Below are 21,564 nucleotides of genomic sequence, written 5' to 3'. Positions count from 1 at the left end.
ATATTTAGAGAAGCTTCTGAAAAATATACTTTCCGATGATACTCCTTAGCATTATGCTCGTTTCATTATTACTGTCTTCTCAAGTTTTCCACCTTCTTTGAAGCGTCCTGGCTGGCAGTTACAACTATAATAATACCAACATCTTGGTGAACCCCTTGTGACTACGATAATATTGTTGCGCATTATTATTATAAGAACGACACCAAGGGTCCCGTTCGGGAGGAGGTTTTCTGTCTCCCGTTTGCCGTGTTGCTCGTCCCAGGGTCTGAACAAATGTAAATAACCCGCAACCCCACCCCATTCAATCCCCACAAAAGCATTGTATCGTATTAGTTGGTAGTAGGTTCTTTCTCTTTAACAGTTATCTATGTTATGAGAAGGACAATGTTGACCAGAACAAATATTCTCCGGATTGCGTCTTTCTTAAAGAAGCACACCGTCTAAAATGTGTCAATGTGTCAATATGCCATACTGCAAGAATACGACTCGACTTAATTCTTGCTCAAAATCTTTGAAGGTTTGCACATATTTTCTTTTCCGACAAAATCACATAGGTGTATTCCGTTCCTTAGTATCGGAATTCAAACAGAAACTTTGGGCCCTTTTCTAACTCCTTCGATATCCATGCAAATCATCGTTCAACTTCAGCTGGCAGAGTAAGTTCCCTTCCTTGAAACATTTTGCTTTGTTTTGTTGCTTGACACGTTGCCGTTGGTTAGTTAGTTCACGAGAGGGGTGGGGGCTGTACTTTTCTTTTAGCACAAAAAGCGGGACGGAGAAAAGCGGACGGAAAGACTTGAAAGTCTTAAAATATACTTGACGTGCTGACACTGTGACATTACCATCTTCGGGTCGCAGACAAATTAATCATGACAAGAATGTTTAAAGAAAAAATACAGTCACCTGTAACACTGATAAATGAAAGTAAGTCAACTCACGTAAGGCCACACAAATTAATGAACGTTTTTATTCAAATGGAGGTTAAATCAGTCATGATTCTCGCATATTCATTACTGTCATTTACACCCCCTTCCCCATCCTCTCTCTCCCTCTAGAACTCCTCTCTGTCTCTCTCTGTCTCTGTCTCTGTCTCTGTCTCTGTCTCTCTCTCTCTCTCTCTCTCTCTCTCTCTCTCTAGAACTCCTCTCTGTCTCTCTCTCTCTCTCTCTCTCTCTCTCTCTCTCTCTCTCACTGCGCGTATGCCGGCGTTCGCCCGGCTACTGTCCGTCCGTCCGTCCGTCCGCACGGCGTACCGCATAACTTGTGCGGTAAATTTATAGCGAAAGTAGTGTAAGGGAAAGTACTCGCGGTATATTTCCAGGGAAGGAATTCAGTCATCTCCCTTCCTTTCTACTTGCAAAATGGACGAGGTGGTTCGTCGCCGACGCGGAGCAGGCGAAGATTCAAGCGCCACAGTTGATAATTTTAAAGAAGAGAAGAGGGATGCAGAGCTTGTGGCTCGATCGTCACAGGGGTGAGCATTTTTGTTGATTATGCGCTAACCGTGCAGCCGTTGCAGTTCGTTGTGTAATGTGTGAGAATGTGTCGTCTGCTCGACAACAACACAGAAAAACCTCGAGTTTCATTTAATACCCTGCGAGGGCCTGTCGCCTACCATGAATCATTGGGGATTTTTAAGAGAGAATTTAGTCTCCTAGTATTTTTTTTCTTGCTATCTTCTTCCTGTCGTTTTCAAGTGAATATATGCATTTTAAAGAAGTCTGATAATAAGTTCAGGAAAATTAATAAAAATAACAAATTCGGTTCCCTTCTTGCCTTTTTAGCTGTGCAAATTTTTTTTATAATCATTTTTTTTCAGATGGAGTACATACTTCATAGCCTTAGCAGTAACTGGCGTCCTTCTGGCTTGTATTCTTGCCCTTCTTCCTTCTCCAATAGAACCGGTTGCATACAGGTAAGTTCCATGTCAGTGTGTGTGCATGTGTGTGTGTGTGTGTTCTTTTGTTTTGCATCCTCAACTAATCCTCTTGTCCTTCGCTTATTCCACCATTTCTTCTCCATCCTTAGAAGAAACATGAATATAACCTTTGTAAAACTTTACATTTTCTGAATTTATTTTGATTCAACTTCCCAGAAAACTAGTCGCTAACTTTGTTTTTTTCCATTTTTCCTCCAAACAGAAAGAGGGGTTGAGAGAGATGTTAAACAACTCCTGTTAGAGTAGCATCCTAACTTGGCCTTCTCTCAAACTGCTTTATATTTGTTTCTATTTCGTTTATTATTATTCCTTCAAGGTTCACAAGTTTAAGTCTAAATGCACAGTGCAGTTCTTTGTTTCCTCCTTCTCCAACCAACAACCCACCCTGCTCATGCACTTTTGACCCATCTATTCCACATTCATCCACCTCCAATGTCCATGTCTGGCTTCCCGTATGACGGCTTATTAGTGCCAAAACCTGGGGTTACCCATTATCACGTGATAATTACTAATTAACGCTGTCAGTTACTGTTTTCACTCGTTAGTTACTCATTTTCACGGGATAATTAGTTATTTTCACGGGAAAATGACTAATTTTTAGTTTTGGCACTAGCAATCCGTCAGGAAGTGAGCCGAAACTAAAAATTAGTAATTAACAGGTGAAAGTAAGTAATTTTCCCGGGAAAATTAGTAATTAACACGTGAAAATGGTAATTATCAAGGGAAAATTAGTAATTTTCCCTTGATAATTACAATTATGAGGTTTTGGCACTATAAAGCCCTATGATGGCTTACTAGTGCCAAAACCTGGGGTTACCCATTATCACGTGATAATTACTAATTAACGCTGTCAGTTACTGTTTTCACCTGTTAGTTACTCATTTTCACGGGAAAATTACTAATTTTTAGTTTTGGCACTAGCAATCCGTCAGGAAGTGAGCCAAAACTAAAAATTAGTAATTAACAGGTGAAAGTTAGTAATAAACACGTGAAAATGGTAATTATCAAGGGAAAATTACTAATTTTCCCTTGATAATTACAATTATGAGGTTTTGGCACTAGTAAGCCGTCATATTCCCCCTGTCCCAATGGACAGGTTTTTAACAGGTCTTTACTCTCCACTTCTGCTGTTATCACCCCACCTCCCCTTCTTCCCCCTCCCATTTCCCCTCCTTCTGCAGGCTTTATGCACCTTTTTGCAATTTAGATGCGGTTCAACCAGACATTTAATTCATAGGCATCTGCTACTGGTATGACCACATGCAGTACACAATAATATTGCTTGGCTTGAATACATTCAATACATTCAAACACAACAAAATACAAAATGCTCACCAAATTTCTTACACACACACTGGCACACAAAATGTCTTCCTTTCTTTGGGAACAATGATGTAAACGACCACAGCACTGACCAGGCTTTTACATAGGGTCACATTCACAACATTTTGTTTCTCTTGAACCATACCAAAACTCGCTTGGATGCTTGTTTTACGAAATGGGAATTTTTGCTGAAGTAATTTTGCAGATTGACAGGTATTGGTTGCCATATTAATTTAGACAAAATAAGGCCCTGCACGAACAGGAGGCAACCAAGCCATAGATTTGTGTGTGTCCAGGTCTTATCCAAAGTAAAAATTACAAATAATGCCAGCCCGAAAGATCTTTGAATTTTTTTATTGAGGAAATAACACATTGTTAATTGACATCCACTTGGTTAATGTACACATAACAAAGATATATGCAAGGAAGTAGGCTTTGGCAGTTTAAAAAGAAAAACTTATTTGGGATTGTAGGGTGGTTAGAGCTTTCTCTGAATGTATGCACATGATTACTATTCCCCAGCAACAACTCCCTCTCCCTTACAGGCTTTACCCCTTTGGTACCTTCTTGGGTTATTTGCTTTCTTTCTTTTCTTGCCTCATAAACTCATCTTTTGTCATATCCTGTGATTTAATTGTTACATTTTAGATTTTTCTTCTGTTGTGAGCTAATTAGAGCAAAATGTACCCTGAATTTTTTAAAAACCCATCAGTGTAATGGGAGAGAGAATAGCGAAGAGAGATTCACTCAGTGTTGGGAAGATGTCTTATTATTATTTTCATTCAGTCTTCCATCCCCTCCCCCTTGGACCGGGCCGCTGGAACCCAACAACATACTGACGCAAGCAGAGCGAGTGTTTGAAAATCAGTTAAAGGGGCCAGAGTCCATTGTGAGAGATGGAGGTGAGTGCAGATGATGTCGGATTATAAAATGGGTGAAGTCTGGTTACCGGTGATAGGAATACATACTAACCGGTGCACGCATAATATGCTATGGGGTTGCTCATTTGGTGGTCTTAAAGGGAGGTTCAACTGTATATGCATTTACCCAAAATGACTAATGCTGAGAAAGAAATGTTTTACTTTAGGCAGTATAATGTTGACACCAGAAGCAGGTGTCTCATACCAACACGGGAGTGGTGGTGAAATTACTGCTGTTGAATTTGGTATACAGCAGTGTTGTCAGTCCAAGAATACATTTTCATGCCGATACTGTCGAACCAGCTCTTGCCACCACCTCTCGATAACAACCACCTGCCCATTACCTCCATCTCAATGGACCCCACATGAGGTTTCATTACGATGTCAATAACCTTTCCATAGTCATGATAGTGACAACCTGTCTATGATGATCACTTTTGGTCGCCCTCTTGGCTGATCGCTATAGTCAGGTTGGCCTGTATATCAGTTAGTGTGTTTGTGAAACAGTACTTTTTTGTCATCATTTTTGTCGTACTGTCTTGAAACAGTGATAACAAAATGCATTCATTCTCATTTATTTTTCATCCTCAGAGGACATTTACACTGGCACAGCTGATGGGCGTATCATCAGCATTTACAAAGGAAAAATCACCCCGCTTGCCAGACTTGGCAAGGGGAAGAAATGTGGTAAGAAAAAGAAACAAAAATTGACATTGCATGGAAGGCCTTCCTCATAAGTTAAAGCCCTTTTGTCTGCATGCAATACAAGTATTACAATTGTTAGTTGCTTGTGTTTTGTTGTGTATACTTTGTGTTTTCCAGCTATCCATCACTCTGTTTGTTGTGAATCAGTGATGTACATTTTTCTAGCAGCCTTTAGGACAATTGTCCTGAAGACTGAAAATCAATAGGACACAGTGTCCTGAGATTGCAATTTCAATAGGACAAAAACACGACTCGTAAAACCGCATTTAAAAAGATTCTTCCACCTTCCGCGACTGTCATGACTAGATACTCAAAGGATTGAATCACATTTCAAAGTTATTTGAACAGTTGTCGGTTTTTTTTCACTGCCCATCTGTCGACAATTAATGTTTTTCAGGTAGGCATCTGACCGTTCTGCGGGTCCCTCAAGTTTTGCTTTCAGGATCATGTCCTGGGTTTTGACACACAATCGGTTTCTTCGAGCCGTACACACCAAGTTCTGTGCACTGAATCCTCTCTCAACGATTTATTGCTGAGCCAATGAATGCACTCGAGGCACCATATGGGTTCGGTTTTCTTTTTTTCTTCTTGATCCAACTTGAGGATAAATTAATTCAAAGAATCAGATCCCATATGGTGCCTCGTTCACTCTACAAACTGGTCACACGCAGTGCATACTTTCGCTTGGCAAAACCGAAACCAGCTTTTCTCACGCAGTGTTTACTTTCGCTTGGCAAAACCGAAACAAGCTTTCCTCTTGAAAATTGAACAGTCCGCATGCCTGCTTCATTGTCAAAAACGATCGGACCCTTGACCACTTCTTCTGTAGGTTAATCGGACCTGTGCCCTGCTGGGGTTAAAGCTATAGGTCCTGGGGAAATTGGATCGGTCAGAGACCGGAGACCGACTAAAATGTACATCACTGTGAATACTTTGTGTTTTCCAGCTATCCATCAATGTGTTTTGTCGTTTATACTTTGTGTTTTCCAGCTATCCATCAATGTGTTTTGTCGTTTATACTTTGTGTTTTCCAGCTATCCATCAATGTGTTTTGTCGTTTATACTTTGTGTTTTCCAGCTATCCATCAATGTGTTTTGTCGTTTATACTTTGTGTTTTCCAGCTATCCATCGATGTGTTTTGTTGTGTACACTTTGTGTTTTTCAGCTATCCATCGATATGTTTTGTTGTGTACACTTTGCGTTTACCAGCTTTCAATCACTCTACACTCATGCGTATCTTATTTTTCCAATTTTGTTTGCTGGGTTATCTTGCTTTTATGTGCGTTTCTTTTTAGAGAGCTTGTGCATAAAATATAACATGATTGCAGCGGTTTTTGATCAGATTGGATAATACTTAAAAAACAACTCTTTGATTCTGTTGGCAGGCAGTTTTGATGCAGAACCAACTTGCGGACGCCCACTTGGCATGAGGTTGGGCCATGATGGAGACCTGTTGGTGGCTGATGCCTACCTGGGTATCTTCAGCATCAATGTCGTCACAGGTACATGAGCTTCTCTTTGGACTGGTAGAAATACTTACATTCTCCAAGCATCATGTACGTACATCTTTTTTAGTATTCCATTTGGAATTTAACCTTACTCTAAACACCCAAGAGGTTTGAGATGACGTATTAAACATAAATTAATTTGCATTGATCAATGTTTTATTGGTATTTTACATATTTTGTTATTGATTTTATCAATATATTATAATGTCATTTGAAGGGTGGTTTTGGGTCAGATGTTACCGTTCAAGAACACTCCAGCAGATGGTCTACATGTTAAGATGGGTGGAGACTTCAAGTGAAAGGGGAAGCAGCATTGTAGATAGCTAGTACACCAAAAGTAAACCAAAGTACAGAAAATTCATCTCACTTTTCTGATGTTCCAAACAAATGTGCAGGTGACGTTCACCACATCTTGTCCTCTCAGACCCCCTTGGCCGGTCAGCTGCCCAAATTTTTCAACGACGTAGAACAAGGTCCGGATGAAACCATTTACTTCACAGACTCCAGCACGCGCTGGGACCGCCGACACAACCGCTACTGCATTCTGGAGGCTGACATGTCAGGCAGGTACAGTGTGACCTTCACCGCTGTTTTCATTTCCTCAGAACGTAGTCTAAATATGCAGTGCAACCCCCTTTCAAGACCCTCAGTTTTAAGACGGACCTTGTTTTCTCAAACTTGTGTTGATCTTTTTAAAAATCAAGATCAATAGATTTACCTCAATTCTAAGACTCTCTCCCCATCAAGTCTTGATTTTCCCTTTTTTCAAAGGAGGGAAGGGGGTGGGTGGTTCCACTGTGTCATTTTTGTTTGATAAAGAAAGAGGCTATGGCTTTGAAAGTGAGCTAGGAATTAAGACACTGTTTTTTCTTTGTAAATAATTTCAGATACTTAGAATTACTGTGATACCTGAACATTTGTAACATACATGTAATACAGTGTTATTTGGTATGTCGTTCTGCCAGGTTGTTGTCATACGACCCAAACACCATGCATATAAATGAGCTGGCTGGTGGTTTTGCGTTTGCCAACGGTCTGGCTATCTCAAGTGACAAGTCTCATATCCTGGTGGCCGAAACTACAAAAGCTCGCATCATGCGGTGAGTAGCATGCCTTCAGCTTTGCAAGTTAGGGTATGTATGGGGGTGGTTATGTACATGTGTGTATTTCAAAAATTAATTCGGTGTTGAACTGAAGGTTGTAAATATGGCTGCAGTGTCAACATAACTGGAATGAGTTTACTTCAAGAAAAACGCTTTTAGTGAGATTTGCGTAAACAGACTTATCTATGGTAGGTTTGGGGTCACAAGACGCTACCAATAATAGCACCTTCCCATGCTACCAAGAGTGAGTAAAACCATGTTGGTATCACATAGAAACAACCAGTGCTGAAAACAAGTAGTTATTTCAGATTCTGTGTGTTTCTTTTGTACAGTTTGAAACCTCGTACTGTTGAGTCGATCCTCAAATTCAAAACATTTTTTTTAAGTGCACAAAAGTCAGACCATTTGACCTATAAAGTTGCTACTTTGTCGAATGGCCATGCATCAGCTAAAGTTAATGTACACCAAATATAAAGTAATTCGATCAACAGAAGTAGAAGTAATTAACATTTTTGGGGGTTGCATTTTTGGGGGTCATCCTATATTTTTGTCACAGGTATCATTTGACAGGACCACAGAAGGGTGAGACGGATGTTTTTGCAGACAATCTGCCGGGGTGGCCAGACAACATCCGAAGATCAGGCCGTGGCACGTACTGGGTAGGGATGGCCAGTATCCGTCGTGCTGACCAATTTTCTCTGCTTGACTTTGCCGCTCCCTATCCATTGCTGAGATCTCTCATTGCCAAGGTAAAGTATTTTGGGGAGGAGCAGGGTGTGGAGTGAATGAGTTTAAATTGTTCCAGAAAGGTAACTCCAGAAAGTAAATCCTTTATTGAAACAGGAAAGCTAACAAGACAAAAAAACATGTCAATATAACACTTACCTCGACAGTACTATTCTTGCACATTATCTATTATAGGCCGAAAAAATTGGACAAAACGCTGCGTGGGTACAATTATCTCCCATAACCATGCGCCACCGTGGATCCCAAGCACTGTCTGAGTGCTTCCCCCTTACAGGATGTAGGTGGCGCGTCCTCTTTCTTTTTTCGCGCGTGACAGTAGGCTGTGTTTCTGCTGCGCTCCCGGATTATTTTGGATTCTAGAGTCTTCTTTTCTGTGTGGATTACCACCTGTTGGATTTTTGTGTGTTATTCCACTTCTGGCTTGAGGCTACGTTGTTTTTCTTCCAACTTGTGCCTCCGTTGTTGTGTGGCGGACTCGGCGTGCCTACCGTCCTACTTCGTGGTGACCGGTCGTCTGCTTCTCGTTTCGCCTCATTCACTTGAGTATTGACCTAATTTTCTTTGAATTTTGTTAATTCTCGATTTTTTAAGGGTACGTACAGGGCGAGGTAGGATGTCTCGTCTTGTTTTGGGCTCTGGTTCTACGGAACCAGAGTCTGCCGGGGGCAACCCTTCTCCGGGCGCACAGCGTCATGTTTTGCGCACGGACAGGGGGACCTTTCGGCGCTCCGACTCTCCCTCCCCAAACGCTTTGCGTTTGCGGCGAGGGAGGGCGGAGAAAGCCTGTTTGAGCAAGCTCAATGCGAGCTTGCTCAAACAGGCTGGGCTTGAACCTGGGACTTCGGGCGGGGCTGCGCCGTCGAAGGTTCGGGGAAGGTCGAGGGGAAAGAAAAAGCTTCTTTCTCCTTCTCCTTCCGTGGAACACGCTTCCCCCCCTTCGACGCCGTTGTCCGGCCCTCAGTCTCAGGCTTCAGCTTCTCCCGGTTTCAAGCCTGGGGGGAAGGTTTCCTTCTCCTCCCTGGCTCGAATCCGGGGGCGGGTCGATTCCCAACCCTCTTTGGGGGTTGGTGAATCTGATCTGGGGGCTACGGGAGAGACTCAGGTTTCGACTTCTTTCTTTTCCGGTGCCTCTCCTGTGCCCTCCTCGGTTTCCACCGCTGTGGAAACCAGGAGGGACACGGGTCCTCCTCTGAACTCCCTCGCTGGGTCGTCTACTGCTGTTTCGACAGTAGTCTCGGACTCATGGGGGGGGAGATCGGAGGAGATGACGGGGTCTATGAATTCCCTCCCCGCTGGGGTTGGGATGCGAATTGACCCCGTTCAGGGCGGTCCTGTGGGGGCAGGGGTTTCAGGCTTCGTGCCTACGACCACTGCTACTACGGTTCCCTCTGACGTCCGTGTGACTGGTGGCTGTCCCTCTATGAAACGCTCCGGCCGACTAGTTACTGGACGTGGAGGTGTTCGACAGAACGTGGTACTTCTGTCGAATGGTCAGGGCGACGGGAACATTGTTTCTGTTGCTCAGACCGACACCTCCGACCGGACCGTCTTGACCCCACGCCATTCCTTAGCGTCTGGTGTTCGGGTGACGGATGGTCCGGACCAAGGGTCCGGAACGGTCCAGGCTTACGGGTCGGGATCGAACCGGACCCACGGGTCCCGACTGGACTTGACCTCCGGGTTTGGTCCGGACGGGACCCATGGTACGGGACCGTACCGGACCTTAGGGTCCGGTGCGGGACAGTACCTCTGGCCCTTGCCGGACCCCCGGACCTACGGGTCCGGATGGTACGGTACGGGACCAGTGGTCCGGTCGGGACCGGACCACCCGACCACCTCTGTTGGTCCGGGTGGTCTGGCACCGAACCGGAACACACCGGACCACCGGACCTACGGGTCCGGATGGTACGGTACGGGACCAGTGGTCCGGTCGGGACCGGACCACCCGACCACCTCTGTTGGTCCGGGTGGTCTGGCACCGAACCGGAACACACCGGACCACCGGACCTACGGGTCCGGGTGGTACGGTGTTTCCACGTCCGGACCGAACCACCCGAACACTTTTGTGGGTACGGATGGTTCTGTGCCGAACGGGACCTCCGGATGGTACGGGACCGGACCGGACCACCGGACCGGACCGGATCACCGGAACACCGGACCACCCGACCGGACCGGATCGGCACCCCCGACCGGACCGGACCATTTCTTTTCTGATCAGACCCGATGGGTCCCTGTTCAGTCTATAAATGGCGGGGGTTCGTTGGCTGGACTGACCCAACAGTCGCAGGGTTTTTGTTGTTCTCTCCCTTCGGCTGCTGGAGACGTTTCGTCTTTGGGGCAGGGGTCTTCGCGGCCTCTTGCTTCAGTGGGCGTTTCGTCACAGCCTACTTCATCACTTTCGGCTCCTCCCCCTCAAGCTTCCTACACTCCTGCTGTTGAGGAGTTGTCAGGAAGTGAAGAGGAGAGTGAGTCAGAGGACGATGGGGAGGAGGATCAGGGTCGCCCTGAGGTTAACACTGATCCTCTACCCTTGCCGGTTTCTGATGGAACTTCCGAAGCTATGCTTCGTACTTTCCAACAGTACATGACAGACATCACGCGGCGTCTTGACGCCACGGATGCCTCTCTTAAGCGTCTGTCGTCTAGTGTTCCCAACCCTTCGGTTGACACACAGGACGTGGAGTCTGAGGACGAGAGGCAGGAGGCTCTCCCTCGCACAGCTAGAAGGACGTTTGAACAGTTTCAGGACGTCCTTCCCTCCGACGCCCTCTCGTCCTTGGAGTCCGCTTCGGCCCGGGCGCGGGAGGCACACGCCGCGTCTGCTGGCGGCTCGTTTTATGAACGATCCGGCCGCCAGCAATTCGCGTTCCACCCTAGTCTTAGTGCCACGGTGGAAGCGGCAGCACATCGCCTGAGGAGTACAGATTCACGTGCGAACGCGACCTATGTTCCTCGGGAGGACGCGGATTCAGTGCCGTGCTTTCCTTCGGGAGGCGCACCTCCACTGTTTCCTCGTGTCCAATCTGTTTCGTCCCTCCCTTTTCCCTTTGACTCTCGAACTCTCCCTTTCCAGACTTCGAGTGTTCAGGGTGGGGCTGACGGTGATGTGTTCGTTGGGGAGGTGCCTTCGGTCAAGAAGGTGGAACTGAGCTCTGCTTCGTTCCACAATCTTGAGGCCACCGTTTCTTCCATTGTCGAGGCCCAATCACAGGCCTTGACATGGATGAGCACGCTGTCCACACTGTTGGACCCTCCCGATCGGGCAGAGTCCGATTCCACTCGGGTCCTTGACACGGTTCGAGTGGATCGGGCTTTGCATGCCGTGCGATCGTGCGTGACGACTGCGGCAGAATTGGCCATTGGAACACGGGTCCACTTGTTGGCCCTGTTCCGTGATCATTTTCTGGCTACTTCTTTAGTGCCTCCGGATATGAGGAAGAGTCTGAGGAACACGTTTCCTCAGCCTTCTTCCCTCTTTCATCCGGGCACTGTCCGTTCTGTGGTGGAGTCCACACGCCAGAGGAACACTGATTCTCTGATGGTTGGCCTCGCTGCTTCGGCGACGTCGGCGGGGAGTAAGAGAAGTGCTACAGTCACCTCCAGCTCCCAGCCTCAGAAGAAGAAGAAGAAGAAGCCAGTTTCACTGCCTCCTTCTTCCTCCTCTCAGGCGCCTGTCGCGTTCCCCCCTGCGGCCCCGGCTTCTCGTGCTCCCAAGCGCAAGAAGAAGGGTGCTCAGACAGGTAAGGGTAAGCAGCACCACCAGGGGGGTGGTCGCAAGCCTGCGCCTGCCCGCCAGCAGAATTTTCAGTGAGTCCCGGCCCTACGTTGACGCCCCCTCAAGTTGCCCCTCTTTCGTCCGTCGGTTCCCTTTTTCGGGCCCGCGACATGTGGGGCAGACTGGTCTCCAACCAGTTTATCTTGAGGGTGGTGGGGTCGGGGTTTTCTCTACCGCTGTCGTCACAACCTCCATTGTCCGCTCTACCTTTGACGTTCCCCCCTCCTCGAGACCCTGCCAGATGGCAGGCTCTTCAAGACGAGGTGAACTCGTTGGTCGAGAAGAAGGCTGTCTACCCCCTTTCTCAGCCTTCTCCGGGGTTCTACTCCCGCCTGTTCACCGTCCCCAAAAAGGACGGCAGGTTCAGGCCGGTGTTGGACCTCTCCACCTTGAACTTGTACCTTCGCAGGTGCAAGTTCAAGATGGAAACCCCTTCGTCGGTCCGGTTGGCCATCCGGCCAAACGATTGGGCCACGTCTGTGGACCTCCAGGATGCTTACTTCCACATCCTGGTGGCCCCGGGGTACCGACATCTGCTCCGGTTTGTTTGGGAGGGCACAGTGTTCGAGTTTCGGGCCCTCCCATTCGGCCTGTCCTTGGCCCCGCTGATTTTTACAAAGGTGGTCAAGGAGCTGGCGGCGTTGGTCAGAGCTCAGGGTGTGCGTCTGCGTCAATATTTGGACGATTGGCTCACCCTGGCCCAGTCTCGCGATCAATGCCTCCAACACACCCGGCAGGTCCTGGACCGGACCCATGCCTTGGGGTTCCAGATACAGTGGCACAAGTCGGACCTCGTGCCAGCCCAGCAGTTTTGCTACTTGGGGATGGCGTTCGACACAGTGCTTTACACTGTGTCTCCCTCCCCGGACAGAATCCTCTCCCTGAGGCGAAAGATCCTCTCCATTCAGGCTTGCCGCGCTGTTCCTCACAGACGGCTGGCGGAACTGTTGGGTTCCATGGAGTCTGTCGCTCTGCTGCTGCCCCTTGCAAGGCTACACAAACGTCCCCTGCAACGGGCAGTAGCAGATCGGACTTCCAGGCCTCTCGATTACACCGAGTTGGTCCAGATCGGGCCTTGGTTTCACGAGGCTGTAGTCCAATGGCTGGACCCGATCTGGCTCAACTCTGCGGTGCCTATCCAACCGAGACGGCCGTCTCTCTTCCTGTACACCGACGCTTCTACGCGGGGTTGGGGGGCCCACCTGGACCTGCACGAGGCCCAGGGGGTCTGGACCCAGGAGGAGTCCCTCCTACACATCAACTTTCTAGAGTTGGAGGCGGTTCGTCTGGCTCTGCTGGAGTTTCGCCTCCTGATTCGGGATCAGGATGTGTTGGTCCACGGGGACAACACCACATGCCTAGCTTACCTTCGCCACCAGGGGGGCACCAATTCTCGGTCCCTCTCCCTGTTGGCGGAGGAGATTCTGCTCTGGTGCCAGACCAATCAGGTCCGGATGTCAGTCCAATTCGTTCCGGGGAAACTGAACGCCCTGGCCGACATTCTCAGTCGGGGCGATCAGGTTCTCCCCACAGAATGGACCATCGCTCACAACGTTCTACGGCGTCTGTGGGCAAGGTGGGACCGTCCTCTGATCGATCTGTTCGCAACTCGATTCAGCGCTCGGCTTCCCAGGTACGTCAGCCCCTTTCGAGACACGAATGCGTTCCACGTGGACGCATTCACTCTCTCGTGGAGGCTCCTCGATGCTTACGCCTATCCCCCGACATCTCTGATTCCGAGGGTACTGGCAAAGTATCTGCAGGAACGGCCAAGACTGATTTTGGTCGCGCCTTACTGGCCAACAGCTCCGTGGTTTCCAGATCTTCGCGGTCTCACCCACGTAGACCCTCTACCTCTGAATCTGGACGGGGGAAGTCTGCTCCAGCCTCGATCAGGCCTCCCTCATCCACGTCCAGAGAGTCTGTGCTTGACCGCATGGCTCTTGTGCGCTCCAAACTGCTTGCACTAGGATTGCACAAGAGTTCAGTAGAGTTTTCCTTGAACGCTAAGAGGCGATCAACTAATCAGCTCTACGACTTACGCTGGAGAGCTTGGGCCTCCTTCGCCTTGTCCAAGGGGATAAAGCCGCTTTATCCCTCAACACAGGACTTGGCCAACTTCCTGGTGGAAGTGTATCAAAAGAAGAGTCTTTCTTCTAAGACTCTTCTTGGATACAAATCTGCCATCACTTCCACGATTGCGGCTGCTACTGGTCGCAGACCTGAACACTTGATCAGTTCCTCCCTCATCGCTAATGTCCTTTCGGGTATTAGCAATGCAGCGGTGTCTAAACCTCGGGTTTCATTTCCCAAGTGGGATGTCTTCCTGGTTCTCAAACTCCTGCGTAGCAAGGAGTTTGAACCCCTGGCAGGCATTAGTATCAAGTTCCTGACTTTTAAGACTGTGTTCCTCATCGCTTTAGCCACTTGCCGTAGACTCAGTGGTATTCAAGCTTTGAGTGGCCTGGAATTTGACATTGAGTTCACCACACATCAGGTGACGTTGGCTTTCCTACCAGACTTTCGAGCCAAGAATCAGAATGCCTCGGAGTTGTCCAAACCAGTAGTCATTCAAGCCTTGGCTCCCACTCTTGAACATGATGACCTTGATCGCTTCCTCTGCCCAGTACGTGCCCTTAGAGTGTACCTGGATAGAACACGTAGCTTTCGGTCTTCTAAGCGGTCACTGTTTGTCTCGCTTAATCCGAAGTACCAATCGGATATTTCTAGACAAACTTTAGCTCGTTGGCTGACCTTGCTTATCAAACAGGCTTATGTTCATGCTCAAGTGGATGTGGTCCCTGACATCAGGGCACACGAGATTCGGGCTATCGGCTCCTCGTTGGCGCACGTGCGGGGTGCCTCGCTCCAAAGCATAATGGCGGTCGCGTTCTGGAAGACTCCAGCCACGTTTATTAACCACTATATGCGAGACTTTTCCAGTCTCAGGCTTGACCAGTCGTATGGCATTGCCAAAGCAGTGGTTGCCAGCATGGTCACGTCAGTCTAAGGTATTTTTCTTGGGTATATTTTCTTTTACGGTAGTACTGTTCGAAAATTGCCTGGGTATCTTAATCCTTGGATTTAAGTGATTTTGATTAAGGAGTTTAATACTCTACATATCACCCTCACACCACTCTGGTATTCTGTGCAAGAATAGTACTGTCGAGGTAAGTGTTATATTGACTGTAAGGCTTCTTTTTAAGCCTACTGTCTATATGATACTTACCGAGACAGTACTATTAGAGTTTCCCTCCCGCCTCCCCTCTTGATATGTTATGGGCTTTTTGAGGGTCTGCAGCTCATAAAGAAAGAGGACGCGCCACCTACATCCTGTAAGGGGGAAGCACTCAGACAGTGCTTGGGATCCACGGTGGCGCATGGTTATGGGAGATAATTGTACCCACGCAGCGTTTTGTCCAATTTTTTCGGCCTATAATAGATAATGTGCAAGAATAGTACTGTCTCGGTAAGTATCATATAGACAGTAGGCTTAAAAAGAAGCCTTACATTTGCTTTTATAGCGAGACATTTTACTGCCGACTAAAACACATCCCACCTTTCATTTGAGACAAATCTTTGCTTGCTACATGATTGCAGTTGGTGTCACTAGAAGCCATGATGTCTATCATAATCATTCTAACAAGAATTCGACCAGAAAACTTGCTCTGCGAATTAAATCCCATTTTAAACCGGGGAAACAAATACAAGTCCAGAAACAAAATAGTTCTGATGTCATGGCACACTTATACTGCTGATCAAACCACAGAGGCGTTTTTGCTTTCTAATTGCAGTTGGTGTCGCAAGAAACCATGATGTCTTTGATCCCCAAGCATGGACTGCTGGTAGAGCTGAACAAGGACGGACAAATCGTCCGCACCTTGCACGACCCCACCGGAAAACAAATACCTGCCGTCAGTGAGGCTGAGGAAAAAGATGGAGTTCTCTACCTTGGCTCGTATTATCTCCCTTACTTGAGCAGAGTCTATCTTAATAAAAAGTAAACTAGACTCTTCTTTTTGTAGTTTGACAATAGAGGTGTTAAATTGCGAAGGATTATCATAGTTCTAATAAGAGGGATGGGATTTGCTATGCTGCAGGTTCACCTGGGTTTGATTCAGGGGTTGATTTTTGGAAGGTGTTTGGTTGTTCACATGCTGTTGCAACTGTTTTGCAGGTACATGTACATCCATTTTGCAGTATTTTTTTTTTTTTTTTTTTTTTACTATTGTGCCATGAGACAAGACTGCAGGCGACAAGAACAAAAACAAGATAGCAAGACACATGGACAATAAACAACGAAATGGTGGGCCATGGATCACATATTCTCTTGCATCTTCTAAACAGCCGTATATATGGCTATTTGCTGTTGGGCATTTCAACTCTTTGCTGTAAATATTTCATGATACATAACACCAGAGAGCCTTAGGACTGCCAGAATCAGAGTGGTTTTAATAACATTACAGCATAAATCCCTGTTTGGTGGAGTGGATGGAAAGATGAATGTGTCGATGGCTGATTCAATGGCTGATTCAATGACTGATCCAATGACTGATTCAATGGCTGATTCAATGACTGATTCAATGACTGATTCAATGACTGATTCAATGGCTGATTCAATGACTGATTCAATGGCTGATTCAATGACTGATTCAATGACTGATTCAATGACTGATTCAATGGCTGATTCAATGGCTGATTCAATGACTGATTCAGTGAAAAATGGAAGATAATGTGTACCTGTACCTGGGATTGTCTGTTCTGAAGTGAGGAAAAAGTTAAGAGGGTTAGTAACTTTCGGTTGTGAGATTATTATTCATACAAGAAACTTGCAGGTTGTTTTGTTGTTTAGTCGCATAACTATGCAAATATACCGTTTTATGTACTGCATATCATTGTGAATCGGTAATCATTTGTTTTGATTGCTTTACTTTTCTCGTGCTGGTCTTTGGGGTGACCTCATCTGTTATAACTTGAATTAAATATATATATATATATCTCTGCATTCCATGGTTGTTGCATTTTTTATTACTGCTGTTGTGTTGACTGAAGTTGTCATTTAACATGCTTTAGTTTTATAAGCTTTTTTTTTTATATTTATGTATGGTAAGCTATCACGTGTTCAGGTGTGTCTTATTAACACTATTGTGACTAGCACTGCCACGGCGTTAACGTCCTGCCTGCCCAAGCTTGCCACCAAGAAACTTCCCAAAAATCAGTAACTGTAAAGAAATCTGTCTAGCAAGCTTGAATTAAGTCCAACCACCACCAAATTTTGTGTACTAATTCAAAAATGGATGCCCAGTTCAGTCGTGCTATCTATAAGTTTGTCACGCGATTTGTTTTAGCAAAGGGGGGTGAAAGGGGGGTGAAAGGGGGGTGAAAGGGGGATAATTTGTGTTTTTTAACGTTTTTTTGTGTGTGTTTTATTTTCCACTGCTTTTTTTAAAAGTTATTTTTTAACAGAAAGTATTATAAATAATGTTATAACCAAACAAGGTGTAAAACCTATGAATTAGCTGAAATATTGTTAACATTGTACACAGAAATAAGGAGACAGTACAAAGAAAAAAACAAGCAAATCACGCATTCACTCACAGCATCCTGACTCAAATGAAACAAAACTGTAACACTCACCAAATGATGTCTAGGTAATCCATATTGAATATAAGTCACATTTTCACAACAAAGTACCAACTGTACACCTATGAACAATTCCAAAAGGATTTGAAGGCTCCAGCCATCCATTGTTATCAGTGCTGCCACGCCCCCATAGCTCCTGCACGATTCCGAGATACATGTTCGTCTAGCAGTATCACCCCCACCACGTGTAGTTTGCCGACTCGTACTAGCAACAACGGGACTGTTCTTCCTCAATATCACTGCTATTATCGCTTTCTTGAGGCTAAAACGACACGATGTATCATGATCTACAGGATCCTCAAGATCCAACATCCGGAGAATCTCCTCCCGTGACAAGGCTCGCCTTCGATTCATTTTTTTTGTTCGAAAACACCACGCAAATCTGCACTAATTTGATCAAGCCGGAAGAGAAAACCACGTGTATCAAGGGAAACAACTCAATTTACTGCAAGCTTCAAAAACCGGGAAGCAATGACGAGTCGTGTACCTTGTATGTCTAATACTAAAATAGTCACTTCCCGTCCGTGGGCGTTGCAGCGCTATTACTAATATAGTCACCTCCCGTCGCGAAAGTGTTAATCTACGGTAAAACAGACCAGCACCTGATGTTTTGAATAACTGTGACACACATTACAGTGATTACACACTATACCTACATGTGCAAGAAGAGTTTTCATTCATGATAACACAAGGTTTAAGAACAGTTATTTTTATCAAGAATATGAGCTCAGTTATTAACGGATAGAGGATTTGTGTATATTGCAACTCCTCTTATCCTACTGAAGGCATGGTTGATCATGAAGATTACTCATCAATTTGTGTGAAACATTTTTTCTCTCCTACTGTTACTTGTTTTGGCCTGCTCAGTTGATGGGACGGTTTGTGTTGCTCCAACAACAGGCCAAAATGCAGTCAAAGCAGGACCTCAGCAACTCCTTTGTGGCATTTCTTCGGCTTTCATATGCTGTTTCAGTTGTGGCAGAACTATACATTTACAAATGTTAGTTGGTGCGGATCTTCTTTTTTTTAGGGTGGGGGGGGGGGGTGGGGTGTCAGCATTCCTTACTTACTCACTTACTTATGCTTTTGACCCCGTCCGGGGCATAGGCCGCCAACAAGAGCTCGCCAGGCACTCCGATCCTGGGCCAATCTCTCCAGTTGTCTCCAGGTGTAGCCGATGTGTTTCACCTCTGCCTCCAAGTCACCACGCCAGGTGTTTCTCGGCCGGCCTTGTATCCTCTTGCCCTGCGGGTTCCATGTGAGGGCCTGTCGCGTGATGCTGGTTGTCGTCTTGCGGAGTGTGTGGCCAATCCACCGGAAGCGTCTTTGCAGAATGTCCAGTTCTACGGATATCTGTTTTGTTCGCTGCCAAAGGTCTTTGTTGCTGATGGTGTCAGGCCAGTGAATTCAGAGGATTCTTCTGAGGCAGGTGTTAATGAAGGTCTGGATTTTTCTTGTGATGGCAACTGTAGTTCTCCAGGTTTCGGCTCCATACAACAAGACTGACTTCACCGTGGTGTTGAAAATCCTGAGCTTGGTGTTGATGCTCAGGTCTGCTGATGCCCATACGTTCTTCAGTTGAAGGAAAGCTGCTCTTGCTTTGCCAATCCGGACTCTAACATCAGCTTGTCGACAATGCTTCCGAGATAGGTGAAATTGTCTACCTCTTGCAGTGCTTCACCATCCAGCGTGATGGGGGTCGTGTTGGCTGTTGCGTTGGTCCTAAGGACCTTGCTCTTCCCCTTGCGGATGTTGAGACCAAATTGGCCAAATCGAGCGGAGTTGTTGGCCACAGTGCTGGTCTTCTCCTGCATTTGTTGTTGGGTATGTCATCTGCAAAGTCCAGGTCATCCAACTGTGTCCAGAGTGTCGTCAGCATTCCTGGCAGATAATAAACTATGAGCATCTGTAAACTACCACTATATTATGAATGACATTGTTTTTATGAAATTATTGTCTGCTTAAATACCTAGTTAAGCAAAATAGGCAGGAAACTTCAACAGTTTCAGTATTTGAAAAGGTCCTGATGAGGCCAATTTAATACCAGACATGAGGGTTTTACCTGAATATATGTTATTCTGTACATTTAAAAGCCCTAGTTGTATGGTTTTGTGGCTTTGTCAGTCAAAATCAGCTCTAAAATGTAGGTACATGATAAACCACTAGTTTTAATGTCAGTAAAGATCCCATGTTTGAATGCAAACAAACCTGAATTGTTTTGTGTTATGTTGTTGACTAACATTGCTGTAGAGCTGTTTTATCTGTTTAGTGTGCTGATACATTTTGGGTATCTTTTTGTATAATTATCTTGTAGGCAACATTGATTCCACAGAAAGTAGCTGTCTTCCCGAAAGTTATGATTTTGTTAATGTTAATAAATGAATGTGAGTCAAATACTTCTGAATACATCACTGAAGAAAAGTTTAAAATGTAAAGCCATTAAATGTGTTCATGTCTGTGCTGTTTAGATTCTTTGTTTAATTGAAATTAATGGTTCTTATTCAGCAGTTATCTGGGGGGAAAAGTGAACATACATTCTGTGCGTGCGTGTGTGCATCTGTGTGTTGGGTGGGGAGCTTGCGAGTACCGGTATGTGTTTGAGAGTTTGAAAGGAGCCTGTGTTCAAAACACACACTTCATGGTTGTGTAAGTGGTTCAACTTGTGTCTAATTGGTGCGCACACACACACAACATCAGCAGTAAGATTCACTCAGGTTTATTACAGTTTTTTTCTCGTTGTGACATATACAAAATGACTGTACAATGTATGCTGTTCACAAGAAAAAACAAGTCGCGAAAGACGAAATTACTACATTTAGTCAAGCTGTGGAACTCACAGAATGAAACTGAACGTAGTCCGCCGCTAGTGCAAAAGGCAGTGAAAGTGGCGAGCCTGTTTGTACCTCTCTTCGTTTTAAGTTTCTGAGCGTGTTTTTAATCCAAACATATCATATCTATATGTTTTTGGAATCAGGAACCGACAAGGAATAAGATGAAATTGTTTTTAAATCGATTTCGGAAATTTAATTTTAATCATAATTTTTATATTTTTAATTTTCAGAGCTTGTTTTTAATCCAACTATAACATATTTATATGTTTTTGGAATCAGAACATGATAAAAAATAAGATGAACGTAAATTTGGATCATTTTATAAAAAAAAATTTTTTTTACAATTTTCAGATTTTTAATGACCAAAGTCATTAATTAATTTTTAAGCCACCAAGCTGAAATGCAATACCAAAGTCCGGCCTTCGTCGAAGATTGCTTTACAAAATGTTCAATCAATTTTATTGAAAAATGAGGGTGTGACAGTGCCGCCTCAACTTTTACAAAAACCGGATATGACGTCATCAAAGACATTTATCGAAAAAATGAAAAAAACAAACATCCCAGGAACTCTCATGTAAAATTTCATAAAGATTGGTCCAGTAGTTTAGTCTGAATTGCTCTACACACACACACGCACAGACAGACACACACACACACATACACCACACCCTTGTCTCGATTCCCGCCTCTACGTTAAAACATTTAGTCAAAACTTTACTAAATGTAAAAACAGCAGTTATGTACTGAACCATACATTAATCAACGTTCTACAAGCAATTTCGCGAGAGAAAAAAACAACTATGCAGACTTGGCTAGCATACCAAGACGAGTTCCTTCAACTCTTCAGTTCTTCGCTTTTGACTTTATTTTTTACAGGGTTTTAGATGCCCTTGAAGTTACGGAATGAACTCCGATGAACTGTACGAATGCATTTCATTTACATGGGTCAAAGAAGGAATTATCCGTGTGAGCGAACAAGGGAGACAACTCTTTCATATAAATGATGTCCCATGGTTGACAACGTACGCCATTTTCAGTGCATTTTCGTCGATTGAACAACCAAATTAAT

General features: G+C 45.4%; 1 protein-coding gene across 1 annotated transcript; it reads left to right on the top strand.

Moving 5' to 3' along the window:
- The first annotated feature begins 1,352 nt into the window (after window positions 1-1,352).
- LOC138952549 (adipocyte plasma membrane-associated protein-like) lies at window positions 1,353-17,155 on the top strand. Its single transcript, XM_070324231.1, has 9 exons — window positions 1,353-1,474; window positions 1,820-1,915; window positions 4,049-4,164; window positions 4,774-4,869; window positions 6,274-6,390; window positions 6,792-6,963; window positions 7,362-7,496; window positions 8,056-8,248; window positions 15,816-17,155. The coding sequence occupies exons 1-9, from the start codon at window positions 1,362-1,364 to the stop codon at window positions 16,023-16,025; spliced, it is 1,248 nt and encodes a 415-aa protein (XP_070180332.1). The 5' UTR covers window positions 1,353-1,361; the 3' UTR covers window positions 16,026-17,155.
- Window positions 17,156-21,564: the final 4,409 nt, after the last annotated feature.

This window comes from Littorina saxatilis, linkage group LG17 (genome assembly GCF_037325665.1).
Source record: "Littorina saxatilis isolate snail1 linkage group LG17, US_GU_Lsax_2.0, whole genome shotgun sequence".
Taxonomy (NCBI): domain Eukaryota; kingdom Metazoa; phylum Mollusca; class Gastropoda; order Littorinimorpha; family Littorinidae; genus Littorina; species Littorina saxatilis.
This window is presented reverse-complemented; position numbering and strand designations above follow the sequence as displayed.